General features: G+C 43.5%; 2 protein-coding genes across 2 annotated transcripts in view; both read right to left on the bottom strand.

The window, feature by feature from the left end:
- The window catches only part of LOC129712223 (V-set and immunoglobulin domain-containing protein 10-like 2), a 78,909-nt gene extending 68,479 nt beyond the window's left edge, over positions 1 to 10,430 (bottom strand). Inside the window, exon 1 of the mRNA XM_055660480.1 lies at positions 10,091 to 10,430. Within this exon, the coding sequence (XP_055516455.1) occupies positions 10,091 to 10,430 (340 nt within the window). The remainder of the gene's footprint in view (positions 1 to 10,090) is intronic.
- Positions 10,431 to 16,816: 6,386 nt separating this feature from the next.
- LOC129712436 (probable G-protein coupled receptor 139) lies at positions 16,817 to 27,200 on the bottom strand. The gene is made up of 2 exons (XM_055660862.1): positions 26,553 to 27,200; positions 16,817 to 20,665 (listed from the first exon to the last, which is right to left on the bottom strand). The coding sequence occupies exons 1-2, from the start codon at positions 26,647 to 26,649 to the stop codon at positions 19,764 to 19,766; spliced, it is 999 nt and encodes a 332-aa protein (XP_055516837.1). The 5' UTR covers positions 26,650 to 27,200; the 3' UTR covers positions 16,817 to 19,763.
- Between the last annotated feature and the right edge of the window lie 427 nt (positions 27,201 to 27,627).

Genomic DNA, 27,627 nt, shown 5'->3' on the forward strand with positions numbered 1-27,627 from the left:
CTGATCTATATCGGTGAGACCAAGCGGAGGCTTGGCGATCGTTTTGCCGAACACCTCCGCTCGGTCCGCAATAACCAACCTGACCTCCCGGTGGCTCAACGCTTCAACTCCCCCTCCCATTCCGTATCTGACATCTCTGTCCTGGGCCTCCTCCAAGGCCAGAGTGAGCAACACCGGAAATTGGAGGAACAGCACCTCATATTCCGCTTGGGGAGTCTGCACCCTAGTGGCATGAACATTGAATTCTCCCAATTCTGTTAACCCTTGCTGTCTCCTCCCCTTCCTACCTCAGCCCTCGGGCTCCTCCTCCTCCTTTTTCCTTTCTTCTCCCCACCTCCCCCCACCCCCTATCAGTCTGAAGAAGGGTTTCGGCCCGATACTTTGCCTATTTCCTTCGCTCCATAGATGCTGCTTCACCCGCTCAGTTTCTCCAGCACTTTTGTGTACCTGAGAAAGTAGGATCCTGGTTTTATAAATTCAGGTATAGGTTACAAGAGCAAAGAAGTCACGACAAACATTTATAAAAGAATACTTTGACCATAACTGGAATATTGCGTCTAGTTCTGATGTCACAGACAAACATTATGGAGAGGGTGTGGACAGATTTACTAAAATGATGACACAGGGAACTGCAGATATTGGGATATTGGAGGAACTGAGTGGGTCTGGCAGCTTTGCATGGCACTGTAGTGCAGAGATGCTGCCTTACAGCATCAGATGCCCAGCTTTGATCCTGACTACATGTTCTGTCCCTGTGCATGGGTTTTCCCCTGGTGCTCCAATTTCCCCCCACACTCCAAAGCCATACAGATTTGTAGGTTAATTGGCTTTGGAAAAAAATGTAAATTGTCCCTAGTGTGTAGGATAGTGCTAGTGTCCTTGGATTGCTGGTGAGTGTGAACTTGATGGGCAAAGGGTTTGTTTCCACGCTGTATCTCTATACTAACCTTAACGAAGCATCGATAGAGGGGATGGGCAGGTAATATTTCACATCGGGGTCCCTCTTCAGACTGAGTTCTTCCAGCACCTTCTGTTTTACTAAAATGATTTTAGGGATAAATAACTTCAGTGTTGTGAATGCAAGACTTCTTCTCTTTAGAACGGAAGAGGATGTGGGAGGCAATGGAAAGCTTAGACAAGGTGGCTAGAGAGAAACTGATCCCATTGCTGTGTGTTATACAGGATAGAATCAGGCCCAGCTCATCCATGCTGACCAAGATGTTTGCCTCTTAGTCCTATAAACAACATCCTTGGAACATAGAATGATAGCGACTGCAAAAGAAACAAAATAACATATGGAGAAACATTTTTACATGGAGCTTTATGAGGTCTGGACTCCACTGTTAGCAAAGGTTTAGTTTAGTTTAGTTTGGAGATACAGCGCAGAAATAGGCCCTTCGTCCCACCGATTCTGTGCCGACCAGCTATCTTCGCAGATTACTACGATCCTAGGGACAATTTGTAATTCTATCAAAGCCAACTAACCTACAAACTTGTAAGTCTTTGTAGCGTGGGAGGAAACCGGAGCACCCGGAGAAAACACACACAGGTCACAGGGAGAACTTACAAACTCCATACAGACAAGCGCCCACAGTCTGCATCAAACCCGGGCTCTGGCACAGTAAGCCAGCAACTTGCCTCTCCTCATGAGTTTGAGGGGCAGAATTAGGTAATTGGCCCATGGCTGATCTATCTTTCCCTCTCAACCCCGTTTTCTTCATATTAGTGGAAGTGAGTTTGATTACCTCTAAAGGGTAATTGGATTGGAAAGGAAAGAATGAGCAAGGTGAGGGAGTGGGGCTAGGTGGATTGTTCTAGCACATAACCAGTACAGAATGGATGGGCTGAATAACCTTTATCCATGCTGGAAACATTCGACAATCCTTTGAGAACCTAGAAACTAGGGTGGAGAAGGGTTCTGACTAATAAGGGCAATATTTGCAATTAAATTCCAGTAATAACCCACTGCAAGATACTCAAGACCCAATGAATAGGTAGTCTTCATCAGCAAGAAACCCAAGCTCTTCAGTGACTTCAGCCAGCCACAGATCACCATGACTACGCTCCCTTGAAACATATAGGCTTACAGAGCAGTGTACAGACCACACAAGCTGATCACCAGAGGAGCCAGTCACGGCAGACTCCAATTAAGTGACCACCTTCAGCTCAATTGGATTTTGTTCCGAATTCTTGTAAAGTACCGTGAGAAAATAACATTTTACAATTGTACTCCTCTTTTTCTCTTCGGTTTGTTAACAAACTGCAATTTCACATGGCAGGCAAAGTGAAACATCAGATCTATTAGAAGGCTGAAGCAAAGAGTAATAAATCATTCAGCTCGATTCTCAAGTATCAAGTCTGGTCCCAACTTTCCACCTTATTAACGTTCAGGGACATGGCAAAGTTTCACTATAAACAAGCACGGAGCCACATTGAATGACGGTGCCAAGATCCACCATTGAGGTCATTATTAAGCTCTGAGAGTTCACTGAATAATAGATTATATCCTGCTCATTTTCAGTGAAAAGGACCTAAAGGAAGTATTGACCACAGAGAGGTTAAAGCGCCAATATACACAGTGTGTCATGAATTAAAATGTAGATGAGTGAATATTGATTTCTCTAATTTTAAGTAAATATTAATTCATCCAAATCTATGGGTTTTTAGTCCAGTAACTTAAACACCATGTGACTGTACCAGTTCTAAACCTTCAGAAAGCATAGTTTAGCATGCAATGAGTGAGCAATTTTAGGAAAAGATAATCTCAGACTAATAATTCCCCAAACTTTCCATCACTAGAGTTTTCCTCGTATCTAATGTGTGTCATTATTGTACATTAATTGATAAAAAATAATGATCAGCCCTTTATCACCGTTACACATAACTGACCAGGTGAGTTTTTGAGTCGGAGTCATGGAGTATACAGTATGGAAATAGGCCCTTCTGCCCAACATGTCCATGCTGACCAAGATGCCCCATCCAAGTTGGTCCTATATGCTCGCATTTGGCACATATCCCTCTAAACCTTAGATAGGTTAGTGGTGAAATCATTGGACAAAGTCAGCATGGATTTACGAAAGGTAAATCATGTCTGACGAATCTTATAGAATTTTTTGAGGATGTAACTGGTAGCATGGATAGGGGAGAACCAGTGGATGTGGTGTATCTGGACTTCCAGAAGGCTTTCGACAAGGTCACACATAAGAGATTAGTATACAAACTTAAAGCACATGGCATTGGGGGTTCAGTATTGATGTGGATAGAGAACTGGCTGGCAAACAGGAAGCAAAGAGTAGGAGTAAATGGGTCCTTTTCACAATGGCAGGCAGTGACTAGTGGGGTACCGCAAGGCTCAGTGCTGGGACCCCAGCTATTTACAATATATATTAATGATCTGGATGAGGGAATTGAAGGCAATATCTCCAAGTTTGAGGATGACACTAAGCTGGGGGGCAGTGTTAGCTGTGAGGAGGATGCTAGGAGACTGCAAGGTGACTTGGATAGGCTGGGTGAGTGGGCAAATGTTTGGCAGATGCAGTATAATGTGGATAAATGTGAGGTTATCCATTTTGGTGGCAAAAACGGGAAAGCAGACTATTATCTAAATGGTGGCCGATTGGGAAAGGGGGAGATGCAGCGAGACCTGGGTGTCATGGTACACCAGTCATTGAAGGTAGGCATGCAGGTGCAGCAGGCAGTAAAGAAAGCGAATGGTATGTTAGCTTTCATAGCAAAAGGATTTTAGTATAGGAGCAGGGAGGTTCTACTGCAGTTGTACAGGGTCTTGGTGAGACCACAGCTGGAGTATTGCGTACAGTTTTGGTCTTCAAATCTGAGGAAGGACATTATTGCCATAGAGGGAGTGCAGAGAAGGTTCACCAGACTGATTCCTGGGATGTCAGGACTGTCATGAAGAAAGACTGGATAGACTTGGTTTATACTCTCTAGAATTTAGGAGATTGAGAGGGGATCTTATAGAAACTTACAAAATTCTTAAGGGGTTGGACAGGCTAGATGCAGGAAGATTGTTCCCGATGTTGGGGAAGTCCAGGACAAGGGGTCACAACTTAAGGATAAAGGGGAAATCCTTTAAAACCGAGATGAGGAGAACTTTTTTTCACACAGAGAGTGGTGAATCTCTGGAAATCTCTGCCACAGCGGGTAGTTGAGGCCAGTTCATTGGCTATATTTAAGAGGGAGTTAGATGTGGCCCTTGTGGCCAAGGGGATCAGAGGGTATGGAGAGAAGGCAGGTACGGGATACTGAGTTGGATGATCAGCCATGATCATATTAAATGGCGGTGTAGGCTCGAAGGGCCATATGGCCTACTCCTGCACCTAATTTCTATGTTTCTATGTTTCTATAGACACAAACAGCTGGAGTAACTCAGCGGGACAGGCAGCATCTCTGGAGAGAAGGCATGGGTGACGTTTCGGATCAAGTTCGTTCTTCAGACTCTAAACCTTTCCACCCACGTTCCTCTCCATGACAACCGGCGGTTGAAAGTGAACTACTGAAAAGAAACTGAAAGCAGACAAAATTGCTGGAGAAACTCAGCGGGTGCACAGCATCTATGGAGCGAAGGAAATAGGCAACGTTTCGGCCCGAAACGTTGCCTATTTCCTTCGCTCCATAGATGCTGCTGCACCCGCTGAGTTTCTCCAGCACTTTTGTCTACCTTCGATTTTCCAGCATCTGCAGTTCCTTCTTAAACAAGAAAGTGAAAGCAAATGAGTAGGTTTTTTGTGGAAGAGAATGGAACCTTGAAGCTGTTCACCAGACTCCCCGGCACTGCCATCATTAATTGTTTTGTAAGCCTCTTCATGAAATGATAAAAGCTGCTTTAAATATTCAATCCTTTCATTCATGCTTTGACAACAGGGGAGGGAATCTTGTCTTCACAAAGCAGGAGAGGAACTTGAGACGATGATGTGATCCAGGGATTTCAGACATGATGGTGTAGAAGCAACAATGTTAATTTAAACCACGATCGTGGTCCAGGAAGAATGGAGTAAGGAATGTGAGAGGTTTCACATGGCGCCAGAAATCAGGCACGTCCACTTGGAGCAGTGGACTCCGACTGAATATATATCCAATGATAATTACCCATGGATGGTGATCATGTTGCTGTGCAAGGATCATCTTGCTCTTTGTCATTTCGAGGGCGGAGTGACTGAATGACTAAGTGACTGGGCATCTAAGCGAGACGTCAAAGATAGACACAAAGCACTGGAGTAACTCAGCGGGTCAGGCAGCATCTCTGGAGAAATAGGATGGGTAACATCTAAACATGCTGTGGACATAAACCACGAGAGAGTATTATTTTATCCTAGATATTTGTCAGAGATAGATATCCATCATTCATGGGCTGAAAAGACAGGGATGAATTTAGACACTTCACGATGTACCACTCGAACTTAGCATCTGAATGGAACTTAAGAAGTCATTAGACAATAGCAAACACACAGAAACATTGTCAAGAGCTCAAAAACAGATTTATAAAAAAGAGGTCTGATATGCTTGATGTGATGGAACGGAGTACTGAATAATTCACACAGTAGAGAGGAGTTTGTTACAGATTGAGTTTCTAATCCTAACTCCCTTTTTTTGTGTAACCTTGCTAAAAGAGAGGTCTGATATGCTTGATGTGATGGAACGGAGTACTGAATAATTCACACAGTAGAGAGGGGTTTGTTACAGATTGAGTTTCTAATCCTAACTCCCACCTGCTGAAAGATTCTAAGATGAAAGCATCAATAATTGAGTCACTTGTTTTACATTACTGACCTGCTGGTCCACTCCCACAGTGAAGCAAAATCGTGCCCGCGTGTCCTTGGAGAGGGAACACGCGGTGTCCACGGGGACTCTGGAGGCCGCGGGAGGTTGAGTGTATTATTGATAAAGTTGGTGATATATTAATTTGATGACAGTTTGGTTGTCGATATAGGCAGCCTTTGATTGTGTTAATACTCTCTATGTCTGTTTTTGTTTTATGAATAAAAACATTAGTACAAAGAAAACCGTGAAGCAAAATGGTTTTATCATGTAACAATATATGTTGTAAAAGCTTGCTGCCCTGCTCACCCCACATGTCCCCAGGTACTGACAGAGCTTGGCAAGGCAGGGAGAGAGCAGACTGATGAATTTCCTCTGTACTCTGCTGAGAACATAAGAACACAAGAGAGAGAAGCAAGAGTTAGTTTAGTTTAATTTATTTAGTTTAGTTTAGTTTAGTTTAGTTTAGTTTAGTTTAGTTTAGTTTAGTTTAGTTTAGTTTAGTTTAGTTTAGTTTAGTTGAGAGATACAATGTGGAAACAGGTCCTTCGGCCCACCGGCTCCTTGCCGACCAGCGATCCCCATACACTAACACTATCCTGCACATTAGGGACAATTTATAATTCTATCAAAGACAATTAACCATGAGCATGTACGTCTTTGGAGTGTGGGAGGAAACCGGAGCACCTGGGGAAAACCCATGCTGTCACTGGGAGATCGTACAAACTCTGTACAGACAGCACCCGTAGTCAGGATGGAACCCGGGTCACTAGTGCTGTAAGGCAGCAACTCTACCGCTGCGTCACCATGCCACCTAAACATGACAAAAAAAAAGACTCAATGTAGTGGAGTAATTAACAGGACAGGCAGCATCTCTGGAGAACATGGGTCGGTGACATTTCAGGTTGACATCCTGCTTCAGTCCGGGGAAAGGCCCCAATCTGAAACGTCACCTATCCATATTCTTCTGAGATGCTGCTTGACCAGCTGAGTTACTCCAGCACTTTGTATCTTTTTTTATAAACTAGCATCTGCGGTTCCTTGGGTCTCCATGGTGACTGACAAATGGTTACATCTCCCTTTCCTTTCTCTCTCCCTATATATATATGTACATTCATTTAATAAAGCAGTTTCTAACTGCTGGCCCTCAGATCTTAGATTGCAAAGGTATCAAAGCAGTAGGCTCCGATCAGATTTCAGATTCAGATTCAGATTCAGATTCAACTTTAATTGTCATTGTCAGTGTACAGTACAGAGACAACGAAATGCAGTTAGCATCTCCCTGGAAGAGCGACATAGAATATGATTTCAATAAATAAATCTATTTACATGTATACAGACATAGTGTTTTTCCTGTGGGAGGAGTGTCCGGGGGGGGGTGACTGGCAGTCATCGAGGTACATTGTTGAGTAGTATGACAGTCGCAGGGAAGAAGCTGTTCCTGGACCTGCTGGTTCAGCAACGGAGAGACATGTAGCGCCTCCCGGATGGTAGGAGGGTAAACAGTCCATGGTTGGGGTGAGAGCAGTCCTTGGCGATGCTGAGCGCCCTCCGCAGACAGCGCTTGCTTTGGACAGACTCAATGGAGGGGAGCGAGGAACCGGTGATGCGTTGGGCAATTTTCACCACCCTCTGCAATGCCTTCCGGTCGGAAACAGAGCAGTTGCCATACCATACTGTGATACAGTTGGTAAGGATGCTCTCGATGGTGCAGCAGTAGAAGTTCACCAGAATCTGAGGAGACAGATGGACCTTATTCAGTCTCCTCAGGAAGAAGAGACGCTGGTGAGCCTTCTTGACCAATTGAGGTATTGTGGGTCCAAAAGAGGTCATCAGAGATGTTGACCCCCAGGAACCTGAAGCTGGAAACAAGTTCCACCTCCGTCCCGTTGATGTGGATGGGGGTGTGCGTGCCGCCCCCCTAGACTTCCTGAAGTCTACAATAAGCTCCTTGGTCTTCTTGGAGTTAAGGGCCAGGTTGTTGTCAGCGCACCATGCTGCTAGGAGCTGGACCTCCTCCCTATAGGCTGACTCATCGTTGTTGCTGATGAGGCCAATCACCATTGTATCATCTGCATACTTGATGATGGTGTTAGTACCATGTACAGGTGTGCAGTCGTAGGTGAAGAGGGAGTAGAGGAGGGGGCTCAGCACACAGCCCTGTGGAACGCCAGTGTTCAGGGTGAGGGTTGAAGAGGTGTGCTTGTCTAATCTAACAGACTGGGGTCTGTTGGTTAGAAAGTCCAGTGTCCAGTTGCAGAGGGAGGGGTCGATGCCCAGGTTACCGAGTTAATGCTGTGCAAGAGTGTTTTCATGCAAGGACAAGTTTCACAGATGGGGAGTTTGTCAAAAGGAGACTTCTCTGCGAGTCTGGGAGAAGTTCACATCTGGGGAAAAATTCCTTAGAAGGAAGCAGCACGGTGGCACAGCAGTAGAGTTGCTGCCTTACAGCACCTGCAGCACCAGAGACCCAGGTCCGATCCCAACTACGGGTGCTGTCTGTACGGAGTTTGTACGTTCTCCCCTTTACCTGCGTGGGCTTTCTCCGAGATCTTCGGTTTCCTCCCACACTCCAAAGACGTAAAGGTTTGTAGGTTAATTGGCTTGGTGTAAATGTAAAAATTGTGTGTGTGGGATAATGTTAATGTGCGGGAATCGCCGGTCGGTGCAGTCTCGGTGGGCCGAAGGGCCTGTTTCCACACTGTATCTCTAAACCAAGCTAAACTAAAGGAAGCGTTGCACTAGTGGAATTATTGCTATCAAACTGGGAGAAGAATTTTAAGCGATGAAGGTCTCAGATGCAGGGGTATTTCTGAGGCCAGCGTTTCACAGTGAGGAAGGTCACACACAGTAAGGTTGCAGTTTCAGCGAAGAGCAAGTAACTTTCTGCAGATTTTGTGCATAGAGTTTCATGGACAACTTTAGCATAATAGTTGGCCAAACATTGTGTTGCAGAAAATAATGTTATGAAAACAATGACGTCGTTGGGGAAAGAAGGGTAAGATCTAGAAAGTTTCTGGCTCGCAATAAAAACATTATTTTTTCCACAGGATTTCAAAATCAAGAGTAGTAGGTTTATTTTCGATACTGCAAGCTAAAATACTAAAGGAAGTACGGTACATTGTTTTACAGAGTATCATTACACATATATCAATAGAAGCAATTGTTTGTCAACTTCTATGATCCCCTGTTGTGAAACTAACATACTGTGTTTTAATGTGATAATGGTGTCTGATTTCTGCGAGGTGGGTTACATGAAAACATTTTTCTTTTGTTCTCTTTGCTGTTTAAATCACAGACAGCTTTTTTTCTGCTTGTCAATTTCCAAAGTAACTTTTAAGTGGTTCTCAAGTTCACAATCAAAATTCCATTATAAACAATTCAGTCCACATATTACAAATAACGTTCCCTAAAGCATCACACAAGTTATATCCAATATGTTTTATGGAAACATGCACAATACGAGGCGATAGACCTGTATTTATCTCAGGAGAGAAAGTCATAAAAAACACAACATACATGAAACATGTGTTAGGGCAGAACTATTTGTGCAATGAAATAGGTGGCCCATTCACTTCTTCCCCATCCTAACCCTTTCTGTATCTATATTACAAAACCTTCGGGTACTGTCTGTGTGGAGCTTGCAGATTCTTCTGACGACCACGTGCGTTTCCTCCGATTTCATCCCACATCGCAAAGACGTGCAGGTTTGTAGGTCAATTGCCCCTCATGCATGGTGAGTGGATGTAAAAATGGGATAAGATAGACCTAGTGATTGGTGATTGGCCTGGACTCGGTGAGCTAAAGGGCCTGTTTCCATTGCAGTCTCTCTAAACCCGATGAATTCTGCAACAACAGTTAGGAGGGCATCTCAGCATAGTCTGCAAATGCTCTCTGAATTTAGACTGGGTCAATGCATAGATAAAGGTGTTTGTGCAGCAGCTCAGCAGCTGAAGCATGAAGCCGATCTCCTGAACAAAGTTGGGTGGAGTTTCAGAACTGAAACCAAAATACCATGTTTTGTTCCACAAGCAGTGCACAGCCAAGATTGACCATAACAGTATGAAATTCCCAGAGATGAGAAACAGCAAAATGATAGACTTCCTTCGGTTCTCCATCTCTGGGTCTCTGGAGTTCTCCAAACTATTGTGACCCCGGAGCCGTCTCCTGGCCTTGCTGACTACTGAGATGTGCCTGACCGTTAAACCATTGAACAGCAGAATCATAACAAATGCCATCCCTGGGGTAAGAATGTAATGCAATGTTTCAAAAGCCCCCCAAGCCCGTGAGTATAGAGAATCATATTCTATGTTACAAAACCAAGGGTTGTTCAGTAGCCAGTATTGCCCGCTGAGCATGAAATACCAGCTGATGTTCTTCAGGCAGCTCAGCGCGGTCACCGTTCCCAGGACCGCGGCCGCCATCTTGCCCGTGCAGTGCTTGGTCTTCAGCTTCTGGCAGCAAATGCTCACAAACCGGTCGAAGGTGAAGGAGACGGTGAACCAGACAGAACAGTCGCTGGCGGCAAAGAGGAAGCTGGCGTGGATGTTGCACACATGCAGCGAATCCACAAACTGGAATAGGCCCCTGAAAACAATCGGGATGTGCCTCAGGATCAGGTCGATGATGATCACCAGGAGATCCGCCGCTGCCATGGCAACCAGGTAATGAGTGACGTTTTTGGACAGGCCACACTTTCGCTGAGAAAATATTATAATCGTCATTATGTTGGCTGTGAGAGTGGGGAACAAACAGGGAAATAGTACATCAGGCCACAAGTATGTTTATCAGTTTGGTTAAGTATTATAGTGTCAAAAACTCACACAGCTAAAACATACAGGTATATGTGTAAATTGTCCCTCGTTTGTGTAGATTAGTGTTAATGTGCCGGGATCACTGGTCAACGCGGACTCGGTGACCAAAGGGCCTGTTTCCGCATTGTATCTTTAATCTAAATTAAAGACCTTCCAACCTGCCATGCTGACCAAGACGTCCATCTAAGCTAGTCCCATTTACATGCATTTGACACGCATGCTTCTAAACCTTTCAAAGAAACATAGAAATATACAAAACAGGTGCAGGAGTAGGCCATTCGACCCTTCGAGCCTGCACCGTCGTTCAATATGATCATGGCTGATCATCCAACTCAGTATCCTGTATCTGCCTTCTCTCCATACCCCTGGTCCCTTTAGCCACAAGGGTCACATCTAACTCCAGATGTCGACAAATATTCACCTGAACTGGCTTCAAACCTTCAACCCAGAGAATTCCAGAGTTTTCACCACTGGGAATGTGTCAGTTTTCCTCATCTATGGACCTAACAGATTTCCCCTCGTTTCGTAAATGGATTGTCCCCTATTGTATCTTCTAAATTCACCGAGTGACAAACCGAGTCTATCTCAGTCTTTCTTCCCTAAATTCCTGTCCCCCAGGAATCCTGGCAACTCTTCTCTGTACTCCCTCTATGGCAAGAATATCTTTCCTCAGATTAGGAGACCAAAACTGTACGCAATACTCCAGGTGTGGTCTCACCAAGATCCTGTACAACTGCAGTAGAACCTCCCTGCTCCTATACTCAAATCCTTTTGCTATGAACTATTCAAATCAATCTACCTGTCCAAATGGCATTTTGATGTTGTTATTGTACCTGTCTTAATTGTTTTTCCTGGCACCTCATTCTAACTACGTACCACTCTGTGGGGGAAAAAGTTACTCCTCGGGTTCCTATTCAATCTTCCCTTCGCACTTTAAATGTGTGCCCTCCAGTTCACGGTTCCTCAACCCTGGGAATGTGTGCATTCACCCAATCTATGCTTCTCACAATGTTATACACCTCTAAAAGATTTCCCCTCAGTCTCCTACTCTCCAAGGGATAGTCTCCCCCAGCCTCTCCCTAGAATTCTGTCCCTCGAGTCCTGGCAACATCCTCATGAATCTTCTCTGCACTCTTTCCAGCTTAATTGTTCTTTCTTTCAGCAGGATGACCAAAACTCCACACAATACCCCAATTGATGCTTCACACATCAACGATTTGTACAATTGCAACATAAAATCCCAACTTCTATACTGTACGCCTTTACTGATGAAGGTCAACATGCCAAAGGTCTTCTTCATCACTCTATCTACTTGTGATGCCACTGTACTTATACTCCTACGTCCCTCTCTTCTATAATACTCCCCAGGGACGACCGTTCACTGTGAAAGTCCTACCCTATCTCGGTTTGATTTCCAAAAATGCAACATCTCACACCTTTCTAAATTAAACTCATTTATTTTAAGATATCCAGGCCCTCCTCTATTGTAAAGTGGACTATCCCTAAGATATCTCCGAACTCCCAAATCTTCATGTCTTTCTCCTTGGTAAAAAAGAGGCAAAATATCCATTGAGGACCTCGGCCATTTCCTGCAGCTCCACACAAAGATGTCCACTTTAGTCTCCGAGGGGCCCTATTCTCTCCCTAATTGCCCTTTTTCTCTGAATATACTCGCAAAAGCTTTGGATTCTCCTCAATCCTCACTGCCAAAACTATTGTATTTCCCCTTTATATTTGCCCGATTTCCTTCTTAAGTATACTCTGGTATCCTTTATACTCATCCAGGGATTAACTGGATCCCGTTTGCTTGTCCCTGACACTTGCCTCCTTTTCTCTGACCAGAGCTCTTGCAATCCAAGGTTCCCCACTCCTAATGGCCTCGCCCTTCACTCTAAGGGGAACAGGCAGAGCAAGACCTCGCACAATCTCACTTTTAAAATCCTCCAGATTACAACACGGGCCATTGCCTGCAAATATTCTACTCCAATCAATGTTTGCAAGCGCCTCCCATCAAATACCATAAAAACATAAGACTAATAGAAATGTGGTCACTGGTCCTAAAATGCTCTCCCACTGACACCACAAGTGTGTCATGATATCAGCTGATTTGTTACTGTATTAAAAGTGTTATTTGTCTTCTCCATTTGCAGGAATTCAGTGAGCTTCCCTCACCATTGTTGAACTGAGATGAACATGGATCAAGGTCACACTACGGAAACTGGATATAGATGGTAGAGTTTCTATCAGGTCAGGACATACACAATACAGATGTTATTTTACAGCAATCCTGTAGTTTTGTGGCTACATCCACTGGCTAAAAACTTTATTAATATCTAAAAAGATTATAATATCTTTGTATTGCAACAAGGTGGCACAGCGGTAGAGTTACTGCCTTACAGCGCCGGGACCCGGGTTCGATCCTGACTATGAGTGCTGTCTGTACGTAGTTTGTACGTTCTCCCCATGACCATGTGGGCTTTCTCCGAGATCCTTAGTTTCGCCGCGCACTCCAAAGACGTGCAGGTTTGTAGGGTGATTGGCTTGGTCGAAATGTATATTGTCCCCAGTGTGTGTAGGATAGTATTAGTGTGCGGGGATTAGTGTGAGGGTAAATGGAGAACATAGATTCCTTATTTATAGGTATAGACACTTTGGCAAGTTAGGAGATGAGACAATTGCCAAAGAATACCCAGCCTTTACCCTGCTGCTTCAGACACAGTATATACTCAGTTGGACCAGTTGGGTTTCTGGTTGACGATGACCGTTAGAATATTGCTGGTGGGGATTCTGTAATGGTCACGTTGTAAATGTCAAGGGGAAGCAGACAAACTCTGGCATGTTGAAGATGCTCATTATCTGCTACTTGTTATTTGTCACCCATCACACATGCCTGAAGATTGTTTGCATCAGCAGAGTGTAGACTTGGCTTCACCACAAGAGCAATGCAGGTGGGTGTAAACCTGTGGGCTATTTTCTCTTGACTGTAGGAGGTTGAGGGGAGATTTGATAGAAGTACATACAATTATGAGGCATAGATAGGGTAGACAATCAGAACCTTTTTCTCAGGGTGGAAATGTCCAACACTAGAGGACATAGCTATAAGGTGAGAGAGGGGAACATTATTTTCGATAAACACATGGTAATAGAGGGATGTGGATCATGTCCAGGCAGATGAGATCAGTTTAACTTTGCTTCATGCTCAGTACAGCCATTGTGGGCTGAAGGGCCTGTTCCTGTTCTGTTCCATGTTCTGAGTGGCATATTTTCTGGATTATTGGATGTAAATGGCTGAATACTCCAACACTGATTTAATTTACATTTGTATTAAGATGTTAAACAGTAGTTTAATCCATTTTCCAGCAAACCCAGCAGGTTTCAAGTGCGTAGTGGAAGCAGTATCCAGTGAGATAGAAACTTTACCCTCAGGAAACAACTTGTACACCTCCTGCCCTCATCTCTTTTTCTCTGCCCCTCCTCTGTTGCACACCTTTCTCCCACCCCAGTCACCCTGCTCCTTTGCTCCCAACCCATCCCCATACGCTCCTCTCACACCCATTTCTTGATTATCCCCTATTCTCCCCCCCGCCCACTCCCATTCCTTTTCCTCTCCATGTCTGACACCGTTTTGTCTCATTTTCATCTCTAGCCTTTGTCACCTACTCCATCTATCTGTGAATCAAGCCCCCTCACCTGTATCCACCTATCACTTGCCAGATTTTGTCCTGTCTCCACATAACTGTTTTCCAGTTATCCTCCCCTACTCCATCAGTCTGAAAAAGGGTACCGTCCCAAAATGCCACCTGTCCATTCAGTGGTGCAGTGGTAGAGTTGCTGCCTTACAGCGCCAGAGACCCGGGTTCGATCCTGACCTCGGGTGCTGTCTGCGTGGAGTTTGAACATTCTCCCTATGACCACGTGGATTGCCTTTGGGTGCTCTGGTTTCCTCCCACATACCAAAAACATGCAGGTTTGTAGGTTAATTGGTCTCTGTAAACTGTAAAAATATTTAAATCAAATGAAACATGGGGGTGACAGTTCAAGAATTAAAGGGGTTTCCATAAATTGCATGAATTTGAAAGCTAAATAAATAGCGTGACATTTAGTGCTTGTGTAGCAGATCATTAAGGGCGGAGAGCAAGTCGATGAGTTGTTTTGAAAGGTATAGAAGTGTGAAAACTCACACCTCCAGATTCAGGGACAGTTTTTTTCCCCAGCTGTTATCAGGCAACTGAATCATCCCACCTAAACTGGAGAACAATCCTGAACTACCTCAGTGGAGACCCTCGGACTATCTTTGATCGGGCTTTACAGGCTTTATCTTGCACTAAACACTATTCATGTTATTCCCTCTATCATGTACCTGTGATCCGTGAATGGCTTCATTATAATCATGTATTATCTTTCTGCTGACTGGATAGCACGCAACAAAAGCTTTCCACTGTACCTCGGTACACGTGACAATAAACTAAACTAAAGGAATGAGATTATGGTCAAATTTTATAAATCTCATTTAGCTTTTGATTGGAATCTTTTGAATATTTGCGAACCTTGCTCTTCAGGGTATCTACAAAGAATGTGGAAGTTATGCTGGAGGTATTTTTTACCAGTTTGTTTAGTTTAGTTTAGAGATACAGCGCGGAATCAGGCTCTTCGGCCCACCGGGTCCGCGCCCATCAGCGACCCCCGCACATTAACACTATCCTTCACCCACTAGGGGCAATTCTTCCATTTACCAAGCCAATTAACCTCCTAACCTGTACGTCTTTGGAGTGTGGGAGGAAACCGAAAATCTCAGAGAGAACCCACGCAGGTCACGGGGAGAACGTACAAACTCCGTACAGACAGCACCCGTAGTGGGATCAAACCCGGGTCTCCGTCGCTGCATTCGCTGTGAGGAAGTAACGCTACGCTTTATCGGGCTACGGGGCTTTACATAAAGTGATGGCACCGGCACTACTCTCAGAGCTGGGGAAGATTTAAAACTAAGCTACTGAAAGATTTTTGAATCTATTGAGGTTTTGGTAGAGAGAAAGTAGAACCTTCTGAATGAGTGAGATGGTGACGAGAGATCAAGAATTATTTAGCATTAAAATCATTGGCAAATGTTCAAGAGAACACACTTAGAATTGCAAGGATTGGCACACTATCAGAAAAGATGATGGGAACTGATTCCATAACACATTTTAAAAACGTAATCAGGCAGACCATTACATTTAAGGAGTCTACAGGATTGGGGACAAAACTGAGATACAGAATCAGGCACAAAGCAAATCTATAAGAGTCCCTTCCAGCACAAAGGACTAAATACAGTGAAATATGTTTTGCAGATGTAATAGAGACACAAGGGACTGCAGATACTATTTGTTACAGAATTAATATCTGGATGCAGAGTTTAACGAGGCAGAGATGGAGAGAGAATGAAACAGGAGCAATGCACTAAAATAAAACGCATGGAATTAATTTTGTGGACCACGAGACTTACCAGGAACACCCACAACTATGAGGATAGGGTAGTAGACTTTCTCCACATCATGGAGGGCAAATAATATCTGGGTCTGCAACTGGATCCAGTCGACCATTCTGAGTTCCTCTGGTGGTGCTGCTAATCCTTGTCAGTGCTGGAGACTCTGCTCTCTCTCAACCTGTGGATTTACAAGCAGTCAGCATCACCTTTTTAACAGGAGGGAATTCTCCAGTGGCACAATTAGAGTCTTTGGGGAACGAGGTTAATTGCAGGCACTGTGGCCAATGGCAAGAACATGTTTTACCCCAAATACATTGGCATTAATGGGGCCAGGCTGGGTTGTGATTATAATGGCAATTTATGTTCATCTTCACAAAGATTGTCCCAATGTGTAGGATGGGACTGCGGACGCTGGTTTAAACCGAAGATTTCCTGTTTATTGTGTGTTTGTTTCGTGCATGTTTATTGGCTGTTTTTTCCAACACTGTAGATCACTGAAGAAGGGTCTTGACCCGAAACGTCACCCATTCTTTCTCTCCAGAGGGGGGGTGTGTGGGGGGGATGGGTTAGTGTGACTGGGGGGGGGGGGGGGTGGTGTGGGTCAGTGGGGGGGGGGAAGGAATGCGGGAGGGGTAAAGGGGGTGTGGGGGGGAGGGGGGGGGTGTGTGGGGAGAAGGGGGAAGGGGGGGGGGTTGGGGGGGGGGGGGGGGGGGAGGGGGGGGGGAAAGTGGAGGGGGAGGGACTCCACTCAGCGGCCATCGTCCACAGCACCACACAGCACCTCTCGACTCCACACTGCGGATTTCCAGACTCCACTCTTGCGGACTCAATTTGCACGGCTTATTTACTCAGCCCCACCCCAGTCACCATGAAGGGCCGTTACCTTCATGGTGACTGACAGGCATGAAGACCAATCTGGTAACTTCACGAATTTTAAAACCTTTGTAACTTTTCTCATATTTCACCGATCGGAACAAAACTTGGTGTCTTGGAGTAGACGAGAACGGTGAGAAAAGTAGCGAAGAAATCCTAGTGATATAGGGTACTGTTTTTGAGCAAATTTAATTACAACGCAGACCGGGTCAAGATGAGAGTTTTTGTAATAGTATAGATAGATAGAAGATAGATAGATAGAGAGATGCCATGAGACATGTGTTAAATAACTGGACAGGCAGCATCTCTGGAGAACATGGGTCGGTGACATTTCAGGTTGACATGCTTCTTCAGTCCGGGGAAAGGCCCCAACCTGAAACGTGACCTATCCATGTTCTTCAGAGATGCTGCCTGACCAGCTGAGTTACTGCAGCACTTTGTGTCTATTTTTGTAAATCAGCATCTGCGGTTCTTTGCGTCTCCATGGTGACTGACCAATTGTTACATCTCCCTTTCCTTTCTCTCTCCCTATATATATGTGCATTCATTAAATGAAGAAGACTTCTCTGCGAGTCTGGGAGAAGTTCACATCTGGGTGGAAATTCCTTGGAAGGCAGCAGCACGGTGGCACAGCAGTAGAGTTGCTGCCTTATAGCGCCTGCAGCACCGGAGACGCAGGTCCGATCCCAACTACGGGTGCTGTCTGTACGGAGTTTTTAACGTTCTCCCTTTACCTGCGTGGGCTTTCTCCGAGATCTTCAGTTTCCTCCCACACTCCAAAGACGTAAAGGTTTGTGGGTTAATTTGGCTTGGTGTAAATGTAAAAATTGTGTGTGTGGGATAATGTTAATGTGCGGGAATCGCCGGTCAGTACAGTCTCGATGGGCCGAAGGGCCTGTTTCCACACTGTATCTCTAAACCAACTAAACTAAAGGTAGCGTTGCACTAGTGGGATTATTGGTATCAAACTGGGAGAAGAATTTTAAAGCGATGAAGGTCTCAGATGCAGGGATATTTCTGAGGCCAGCGTTTCACAGTGAGGAAGGTCACACACAGTAAGGTTGCAGTTTCAGCGAGGAGCAAGTCACTTTCTGCAGGTTTTGTGCATAGAGTTTCATGGACAACTTTAGCATAATAGTTGGCCAAACATTGTGTGCTATGAAGACCATTACGTCATTGGGGAAAGAAGGGTAGGATCTAGAAAGTTTCTGGCTCGCAATAACAAAATTATTTTTCCACAGGATTTCAAAATCAAGAGTAGTAGGTTTATTTTCGATACTGCAAACTAAAATACTAAAGGAAGTATGGTACATTGTTTTACAGAGTATCATTACACAAATATCAATAGAAGCAATTGCTTGTCAACTTCTATGATCCCCTGTTGTGAAACTGACATACTGCGTTTTAATGTGATACTGATGTCTGATTTCTGCGAGGAGGTTACATGAAACATTTTTTTTGTCCTCTTTGCTGTTTAAATCACAGACAGCTTTTTTTTCTGCTTGTCAATTTCCAAAGTAACTTTTAAGCGGTTCTCAAGTTCACAATCACAATGACATTAAACAATAAACAATTCATAATAATACAATTACAATTCATTCATAATACAAATAACATTCCCTAAAGCATCACAAAAGTTATATCCAATTTGTTTTATGGAAACATGCAGAATACGAGACGATAGAACTGTATTTATCCCAGGATGGAAATTGATCTGCCAACAGTCATAGAAAACACAAAATACACGAAACATGTGTTAGGGCAGAACTATTTGTGCAATGAAATAGGTGGCCCAATCAACACTTCCCCATCCTAACCCTCTCTGTATCTATATTACAAAACCTTCAGCTGAATAGATTGGGTGAATGCAATGTCAGTTATTTGCCCTGAGTAGGGGAATCAAACACCATAGGTTCACGGAGAGAGGGGAAAGATCTAATATGAAACTGAGGGGCAACATTTTCACACAGAGTGGTGAGTATATGGAATGAGCTACCAGAGGAGTTATATATGGCAGGTACTATCACAACAGGTAAAAGACATTTGGACAGGTACATGGATAGGAAATGTTTAGAGGGATATTGGCCAAACATGGGCAGGTGGGACTAGCATAGATGGGGCATATTGGTCAGCATGGGCTAGTTGGGCCGAAGGGCCTGTTTCTGTGCTGCGACTATAACTGTAATCTGATCTTGACAACATGGGCATGTTGGTTGGCATGGGTACGTTGGGCCGAAGGGCCTGTCTTCATGCTACATGACTCTATAACTCCATGATTTTAAGTAGTTCTCTAGTTCCCAATCAAAATTACATTATAATCAATACAGCACCTCCTATTACAAATAAAGTTCCCTGATACATCACATCTTAAATACAATTCTTGGTTTGAATATATGCATTGGGGAAGAACATTCTGCATAATCAACAAGCTGGCCCATTCAACCCCTCCCCACCCTAACCCTCAGTGTGTGTCTCTGTGTAAGCCAAAACCTTCAGGAAAGTAATGGTCAGATAGAATACGAGATGAGATGAAGTTTCACCATTGGAATCTACCAGCTATGGCACAGTGGCACGGCTAATTGAGCTGTTTCCTCATCTCGGCAGAGTCCCTGGTTCCACCCTGACGTCGGGTACTGTCTGTGTGGAGTTTGCAGATTCTCCCGACGACCACGTGAGTTTCCTCCGATTTCCTCCCACATCCCAAAGACGTGCGGGTTTGTAGGTCAATTGCCCCTCATGCATGGTGAGTGGATGTAAAAATGGGATAACATAGACCTAGTGATTTGTGATTGGCCTGGACTCGGTGAGCTAAAGGGCCTGTTTCCATTGCAGTCTCTCTAAACCCGATGAATTCTGCAACAACAGTTAGGAGGGCATCTCAGCATAGTCTGCAAATGCTCTCTGAATTTAGTCTGGGTCAATGCGTAGATAAAGGTGTTTGTGCAGCAGCTCAGCAGCTGAAGCATGAAGCCGATCTCCTGAACAAAGTTGGGTGGAGTTTCAGAACTGAAACCAAAATACCACATTTGGTTCCACAAGCAGTGCACAGCCAAGATTGACCATAACAGTATGAAATTCCCAGAGACGAGAAACAGCAAAATGATAGACTTCCTTCGGTTATCCATCTCTGGGTCTCTGGAGTTCTCCAAACTATTGTGACCCCGGAGCCGTCTCCTGGCCTTGCTGACTACTGAGATGTGCCTGACCGTTAAACCATTGAACAGCAGAATCATAACAAATGCCATCCCTGGGGTAAGAATGTAATGCAATGTTTCAAAAGCCCCCCAAGCCCGTGAGAATAGAGAATCGTATTCTATGTTACAAAACCAAGGGTTGTTCAGTAGCCAGTATTGCCCGCTGAGCATGAAATACCAGCTGATGTTCTTCAGGCAGCTCAGCGCGGTCACCGTTCCCAGGACCGCGGCCGCCATCTTGCCCGTGCAGTGCTTGGTCTTCAGCTTCTGGCAGCAAATGCTCACAAACCGGTCGAAGGTGAAGGAGACGGTGAACCAGACAGAACAGTCGCTGGCGGCAAAGAGGAAGCTGGCGTGGATGTTGCACACATGCAGCGACTCCACAAACAGGAATCGGTCCCAGAAAACAATCGGGATGTGCCTCAGGATCAGGTCGATGATGATCACCAGGAGATCCGCCGCTGCCATGGCAACCAGGTAACGAGTGACGTTTTTGGACAGGCCACACTTTCGCCGAGAAAATATTATAATCGTCATTATGTTGGCTGTGAGAGTGGGGAACAAACAGGGAAATAGTACATCAGGCCACAAGTATGTTTATCAGTTTGGTTAAGTATTATAGTGTCAAAAACTCACACAGCTAAAACATACAGGTATATGTGTAAATTGTCCCTCGTGTGTGTAGTATAGTGTTAATGTGCCGGGTCTCGCTGGTCAACAAGGACTCGGTGGCCAAAGGACCTGTGCCGGGATCACTGGTCAACAAGGAATCGTTTCGCCAAACACCTCCGCTCGGTCCGCAATAACCAACCTGACCTCCCGGTGGCTCAGCACTTCAACTCCCCCTCCCATTCCGAATCCGACATCTCTGTCCTGGATCTCCTCCATGGCCAGAGTCCTGGATCTCCTCCATGGCCAGAGTGAGCAACACCGGCAATTGGGGGAGCAGCACCTCATATTCCGCTTGGGGAGTCTGCACCATAGTGGCATAAACATTGAATTCTCCAATTTATGGTAGCCCTTGCTGTCTCCTCCCTCTCTCAGCTCTCCCTCAGCCCTCGGACTCCTCCTCTTCCTTTTTCCTTTCTTCTCCGCACCCTACATCTTTCTGAAAAAGGATTTCGGCCCGAAACGTTGCCTATTCCCGTCGCTCCATAGATGCTGCTGCACTCGCTGAGTTTCTCCAGCACTCTTGTCTACCTCCCATATGCATGCATTTGACACGCATGCTTCTAAACCTTTCAAAAACCTTTCAACCTGTTCAAATGCCATTTTGATGTTGTTATTGTAACTGTCTTAATGGTTTTTCCTGGCAGCTCATTCTAACTACGTACCACTCTGTGGGTGAAAAAGTTGCTCCTCAGGTTCCTATTCAATCTTCCCTTCTTACTTTAAATGTGTGCCCTCCAGTTCGTGATTCCTCAACCCTGGGAATGTGTGCATTCACCCAATCTATGCTTCTCACAATGTTATACACCTCTATAAGATTTCCCCTCAGTCTCCTACTCTCCAAGGGATAGTCTCCCCCAGCCTCTCCTTAGAATTCTGTCCCTCGAGTCCTGGCAACATCCTCATGAATCTTCTCTGCACTCTTTCCAGCTTAATTGTTCTTTCTTTCAGCAGGATGACCAAAACTCCACACAATACCCCAATTGATGCTTCACACATCAACGATTTGTACAATTGCAACATAAAATCCCAACTTCTATACTGTACGCCCTTACTGATGAAGGTCAACATGCCAAAGGTCTTCTTCATCCCTCTATCTACTTGTGATGCCACTGTACTTATACTCCTACGTCCCTCTCTTCTTTTTTTTTTTTTTTTTTTTTTTTCTTTTTTATTAGAAGTACGGTAAATTACAATACTACACAACACATATATCTTAATACATTTTTTGTACTGCTTCATTTTTTTTGAGCTTTAAGAAAAAGGTAGAAGTAAAGAAAGTAAAGAAAGTGCGCGAGAGTCGTGAAGTGCAAGAGTGTTGGGAAAAGAAAGCCCCTTAGAAAATAAGTTAGAGAAGGAAGTAAAGTGAGAAAATAGACCCTAGAATAGAAAGAAAGAGAAAATAGAAACAATCGCTCTATTATAACATTAAACTCCGCAGAAAGGAGACTACCAACCAAGTCTGCTTTTGTTGTTTTACCTCCCGTTACCAGGTCCTGATACCACTTATTTATATATTTGTTTTTTTAAATTACTATTGCACCTCATACTTGTAATAGGTCCAGAAACATAGACCACGTCTTTTGGAATTGGTCTGCTTTACCTGCTAAGAGGAAGCTCATCTCTTCCAGATATAGTGTTTCAAACATATTTGATATCCACATTTTTATTGTTGGTGTGGGCGCATTTTTCCAGAATTTAAGTATAAGCTTTTTTCCCATTATTAGCCCGTAATTAAATAAATTCTTCTGAAACACGTTTAATTCAGGGTTACCTTCCGATATTCCGAAGATAATCCATTCTGGTTTTGGTACCAGTTTTATTTTGATCAATTTTGAAAAAATATCAAATATTTCATACCAGAATTTTTGGATTTTTGTACAAAAAACAAAAGAGTGCGCTATGGTAGCTTCTTGACACAGGCATTTATCACAGATTGGTGAAACATTAGGGAAGATTTTATTTAATTTAGTTTTTGAATAATATAATCTATGTAATGTTTTAAATTGGATGAGCGTATGTCGTACGTTGATCGAACATTTATGCACCTGTAGTAAATGATTATCCCAGGTCTCTTTTGAGATTTTTATAGCTAATTCTTGTTCCCAATCTTTTCTAATTCCATCTGTTGTGGGTATTTCTATGTTTAAAATGATATTATATAGGTACGATATTAAATTAGCTGATTCCGCCTTTGTCTTCATTGCTTCATCCAATAAATCGGAAGGCATATTATGATAGTCTTTTGTGTGTTTTTTCAGATAATCACAAATTTGAAGATATTTAAAATATTGGTTATTTTTCAAATTATATTTCAGTTGTAGTTGTTGAAATGATAGTAAATCCCCCAATTCATACAGATCTTTGAGCGTTTTAATTCCCATTCTTTCCCATTGTATAAATGATTTGTCTACGATTGATGGTTTCAACGATGGATTATTGACTATTGGTATTAAAAGAGAAAGGTTTCTTAATTTTAAATTCTGTTTTATTTGTTTCCATGTTCTTATTGTGTTATGTATAATTGGATTTTTATTATAATTTTTATTATTCAAATTTATTGGTGAGAGGATGGTCGCTCCTATATTACTCGGGGAGCAGTCCCCTTTTTCCATTACCATCCAGTCCGCCTGCTGTGCAGAATTGTCCAGCAGGTGAATCATATTTTTAATATTTACTGCCCAATTATAATACATAAAATTAGGGAGCCTATTTTATGTATTATAATTGGGCAGTAAATATTAAAAATCCCATAATCCCATATCCCATAATCCCATATAAAATTTGTAATGTCTGAGTCCAATTTTTTGAAAAACTTTTTTGGGAGATATATAGGTATTGATTGAAATAGGTATAGAATTTGTGGTAAGAAAATCATTTTAATAGCATTTATTCTGCCTATTAAGGACATCGGAAGTGTTTTCCAGAATTTAATCAGATTATTCAATTTCTTGAGTAAGGGATTATAATTGGTTTTAAACATATCCTGGTAATTTCTAGTAATTTCAATTCCCAAATATTTGAATTTTTCTGTAGCTATTTTAAAGGGAAATTTCCGGAGATGTGTTGAGTCTTTTGGTTTTATCGACATAATTTCACTTTTGTTCCAATTTATTCTATATCCCGAAAAGGATCCAAAGTCCTCAATTAAATTTAATATGTTTCGTATACTAATTTGTGGTTTTGTGATGTACAGTAGTACATCATCGGCATATAGGGATATTTTATTCTGTACACCCTTTACTGATGAAGGTCAACATGCCAAAAGTCCTCTTCATCACTCTATCTACTTGTGATGCCACTGTACTTATACTCCTACGTCCCTCTCTTCTATAATATTCCCCAGGGACGACCGTTCACTGTGAAAGTCCTACCCTATCTTGGTTTGATTTCCAAAAATGCAACATCTCACATCTTTCTAAATTAAACTAATTTATTTTAAGATATCCAGCCCCTCCTCTATTGTAAAGTGGACTATCCCTAAGACATCTCCAAACTCCCAAATCTTCATGTCTTTCTCCTCGGTAAAAAATATCCATTGAGGACCTCGGCCATTTCCTGCAGCTCCACACAAAGATGTCCACATTGGTCTCCGAGGGGCCCTATTCTCTCCCTAATTGCCCTTTTTCTCTGAATATACTCGCAAAAGCTTTGGACTCTCCTCAATCCTCACTGCCAATGCTATTGTATTTCCTCTTTATATTTGCCTGATTTCCTTCTTAAGTATACTCCAGCATCCTCTATACTCATCCAGGGATTAACTAGATCCCATTTGCTTGTCCCTGACCCTTGCCTCCTTTTCTCTGACCAGAGCTCTTGCAATCCAAGGTTCCCCACTCCTAATGGCCTCGCCCTTCACTCTAAGGGGAACAGGCAGAGCAAGACCTGCGCACAATCTCACTTTTAAAATCCTCCAGATTACAACACGGGCCATTGCCTGCAAATATTCTACTCCAATCAATGTTTGCAAGCGCCTCCCATCAAATACCATAAAAATATAAGACTAATAGAAATGTGGTCACTGGTCCTAAAATGCTCTCCCACTGACACCACAAGTGTGTCGTGATATCAGCTGATTTGTTACTGTATTAACAGTGTTATTTGTCTTATCCATTTGCAGGAATTTAGTGAGCTTCCCTCACCATTGTTGAACTGAGATGAACATGGATCAAGGTCACACTACGGAGACTGGATATAGATGGTAGAGTTTCTATCAGGTCAGGACATACACAATCCAGATGTTATTTTACAGCAATCCAGTAGTTTTGTGGCTACATCCACTGACTAAAAACTTTATTTTTTGATCAATTAATTGCTTGATTTTACATCCCTCCGCTGCTGTGATGGAATCTGATCTCCCACCCCAGTCACCCTGCTCCTTTGCTCCCAACCCATCCCCATACGCTCCTCTCACACCCATTTCTTGATTATCCCCCTCTCCCCCCCGCCCACTCCCATTCCTTTTGCTCTCCAGGTCTGACACCGTTTTGTCTCATTTTCATCTCTAGCCTTTGTCACCTACTCCATCTATCTGTGAATCAAGCCCCCTCACCTGTATCCACCTATCACTTGCCAGATTTTGTCCTGTCTCCACATAACTGTTTTCCAGTTATCCTCCCCTACTCCATCAGTCTGAAAAAGGGTACCGTCCCAAAATGCCACCTGTCCATTCAGTGGTGCAGTGGTAGAGTTGCTGCCTTACAGCGCCAGAGACCCGGGTTCGATCCTGACCTCGGGTGCTGTCTGCGTGGAGTTTGAACGTTCTCCCTATGACCACGTGGATTGTCTTTGGGTGCTCTGGTTTCCTCCCACATACCAAAAACATACAGGTTTGTAGGTTAATTGGTCTCTGTAAACTGTAAAAATATTTAAATCAAATGAAACATGGGGGTGACAGTTCAAGAATTAAAGGGGTTTCCATAAATTGCATGAATTTGAAAGCTAAATAAATAGCATGACATTTAGTGCTTGTGTAGCAGATCATTAAGGGCGGAGAGCAAGTCGATGAGTTGTTTTGAAAGGTATAGAAGTGTGAAAACTCACACCTCCAGATTCAGGGACAGTTTTTTCCCCAGCTGTTATCAGGCAACTGAATCATCCCAACGTACAAACTCCGTACAGACAGCACCCGTGGTGGGATCAAACCCGGGTCTCCGTCGCTGCATTCGCTGTGAGGAAGTAACGCTATGCTTTATCGGGCTACGGGGCTTTACATAAAGTGATGGCACCAGCACTACTCTCAGAGCTGGGGAAGATTTAAAACTAAGTTACTGAAGGATTTTTGAATCTATTGTGGTTTTGATAGAGAGAAAGTAAAACCTTCTGAATGAGTGAGATGGTGACGAGAGATCAAGAATTTTTTAGCATTAAATTAATTAGCAAATGTTCAAGAGAACACACTTAGAATTGCAAGGATGTGGCACACTATCAGAAAAGATGATGGGAACTGATTCCATAACACATTTTATAAAGGAAATCGGGCAGACCATTACATTTAAGGAGTCTACAGGATTGGGGCCAAAACTGAGATACAGAATCAGACACAAAGCAAATCTATAAGAGTCCCTTCCAGCACAAAGGACTAAATACAGTGAAATATGTTTTGCAGATGTAATAGAGGCACAAGGGACTGCAGATACTATTTGTTACAGAATTAATATCTGGATGCAGAGTTTAACGAGGCAGAGATGGAGAGAGAATGAAACAGGAGCAATGCACTAAAATAAAACGCATGGAATTAATTTTGTGGACCACGAGACTTACCAGGAACACCCACAACTATGAGGATAGGGTAGTAGACTTTCTCCACATCATGGAGGGCAAATAATATCTGGGTCTGCAACTGGATCCAGTCGACCATTCTGAGTTCCTCTGGTGGTGCTGCTAATCCTTGTCAGTGCTGGAGACTCTGCTCTCTCTCAACCTGTGGATTTACAAGCAGCCAGCATCACCTTTTTAACAGGAGGGAATTCTCCAGTGGCACAATTAGAGTCTTTGCGGAACAAGGTTAATTGCAGGCACTGTGGCCAATGGCAAGAACATGTTTTACCCAAAATACATTGGCATTAATGGGGCCAGGCTGGGTTGTGATTATAATGGCAATTTATGTTCATCTTCACAAAGATTGTCCCAATGTGTAGGATGGGACTGCGGACGCTGGTTTAAACCGAAGCTGTCCTGCTTATTGTGTGTTTGTTTAGTATATGTTTATTTGCTGTTTTTTCCAACACTGTAGATCACTGAAGAAGGGTGTTGACCCGAAACGTCACCCATTCCTTCTCTCCGGAGATGCTGCCTGTCCCGCTGAGTTACTCCAGCTTTTTGTGTCTATCTAAAGATTGTCCAAGCTTTATCTGGTAGCAGGTCATGAGGAATCATTGAGTCTTGTCAAACTGTGAGAGGAGAGGAATACAGGAATGTTATTCACTCACACACTATTCAACCGGGGGTGGCGTCTGGATGGCAGCTTCGCCAGTAGCCTGTGCATTACTTCAACATTTTTTTTTTATCATTTTTAGTGTGTCTAAAATGTATGTTTTAATGTTTCTCTGTATGTTTTTTGAAAGCATTCCAGAAACGCCCACATGCAAGATGATTTAAATTCTCTCTTTTTTTTGACAATCATGTCATAAGAGCATCTAAATCGTCTATATTTTGTGTAATTGTCTATCCATATTCAATATTGTTATACTAATCTAGACTAAGTGGGACCCGTTGGGTCCCAGCATCACACAGGAGGGCTGGCCATCCAACGCAATATTCCACCACTCCATCAATTCTAATATTGGTGGCCAGTTGGGGGGGGTGGGGGGGGGGGGCTTTCTGGAGCGCTAGTATA

This window comes from Leucoraja erinacea, chromosome 32 (genome assembly GCF_028641065.1).
Source record: "Leucoraja erinacea ecotype New England chromosome 32, Leri_hhj_1, whole genome shotgun sequence".
NCBI classification, from domain to species: domain Eukaryota; kingdom Metazoa; phylum Chordata; class Chondrichthyes; order Rajiformes; family Rajidae; genus Leucoraja; species Leucoraja erinaceus.

Bases quoted from the DNA above. Each gene is read 5' to 3' on its own strand.
- LOC129712436 (XM_055660862.1), bottom strand. From the start codon at position 26,649: ATGGTCGACTGGATCCAGTTGCAGACCCAGATATTATTTGCCCTCCAT. The intron at 20,666-26,552 runs GTAAGTCTCGTG...CCACTCTCACAG, and splicing joins CATAGTTGTGGGTGTTCCTG to CCAACATAATGACGATTATA.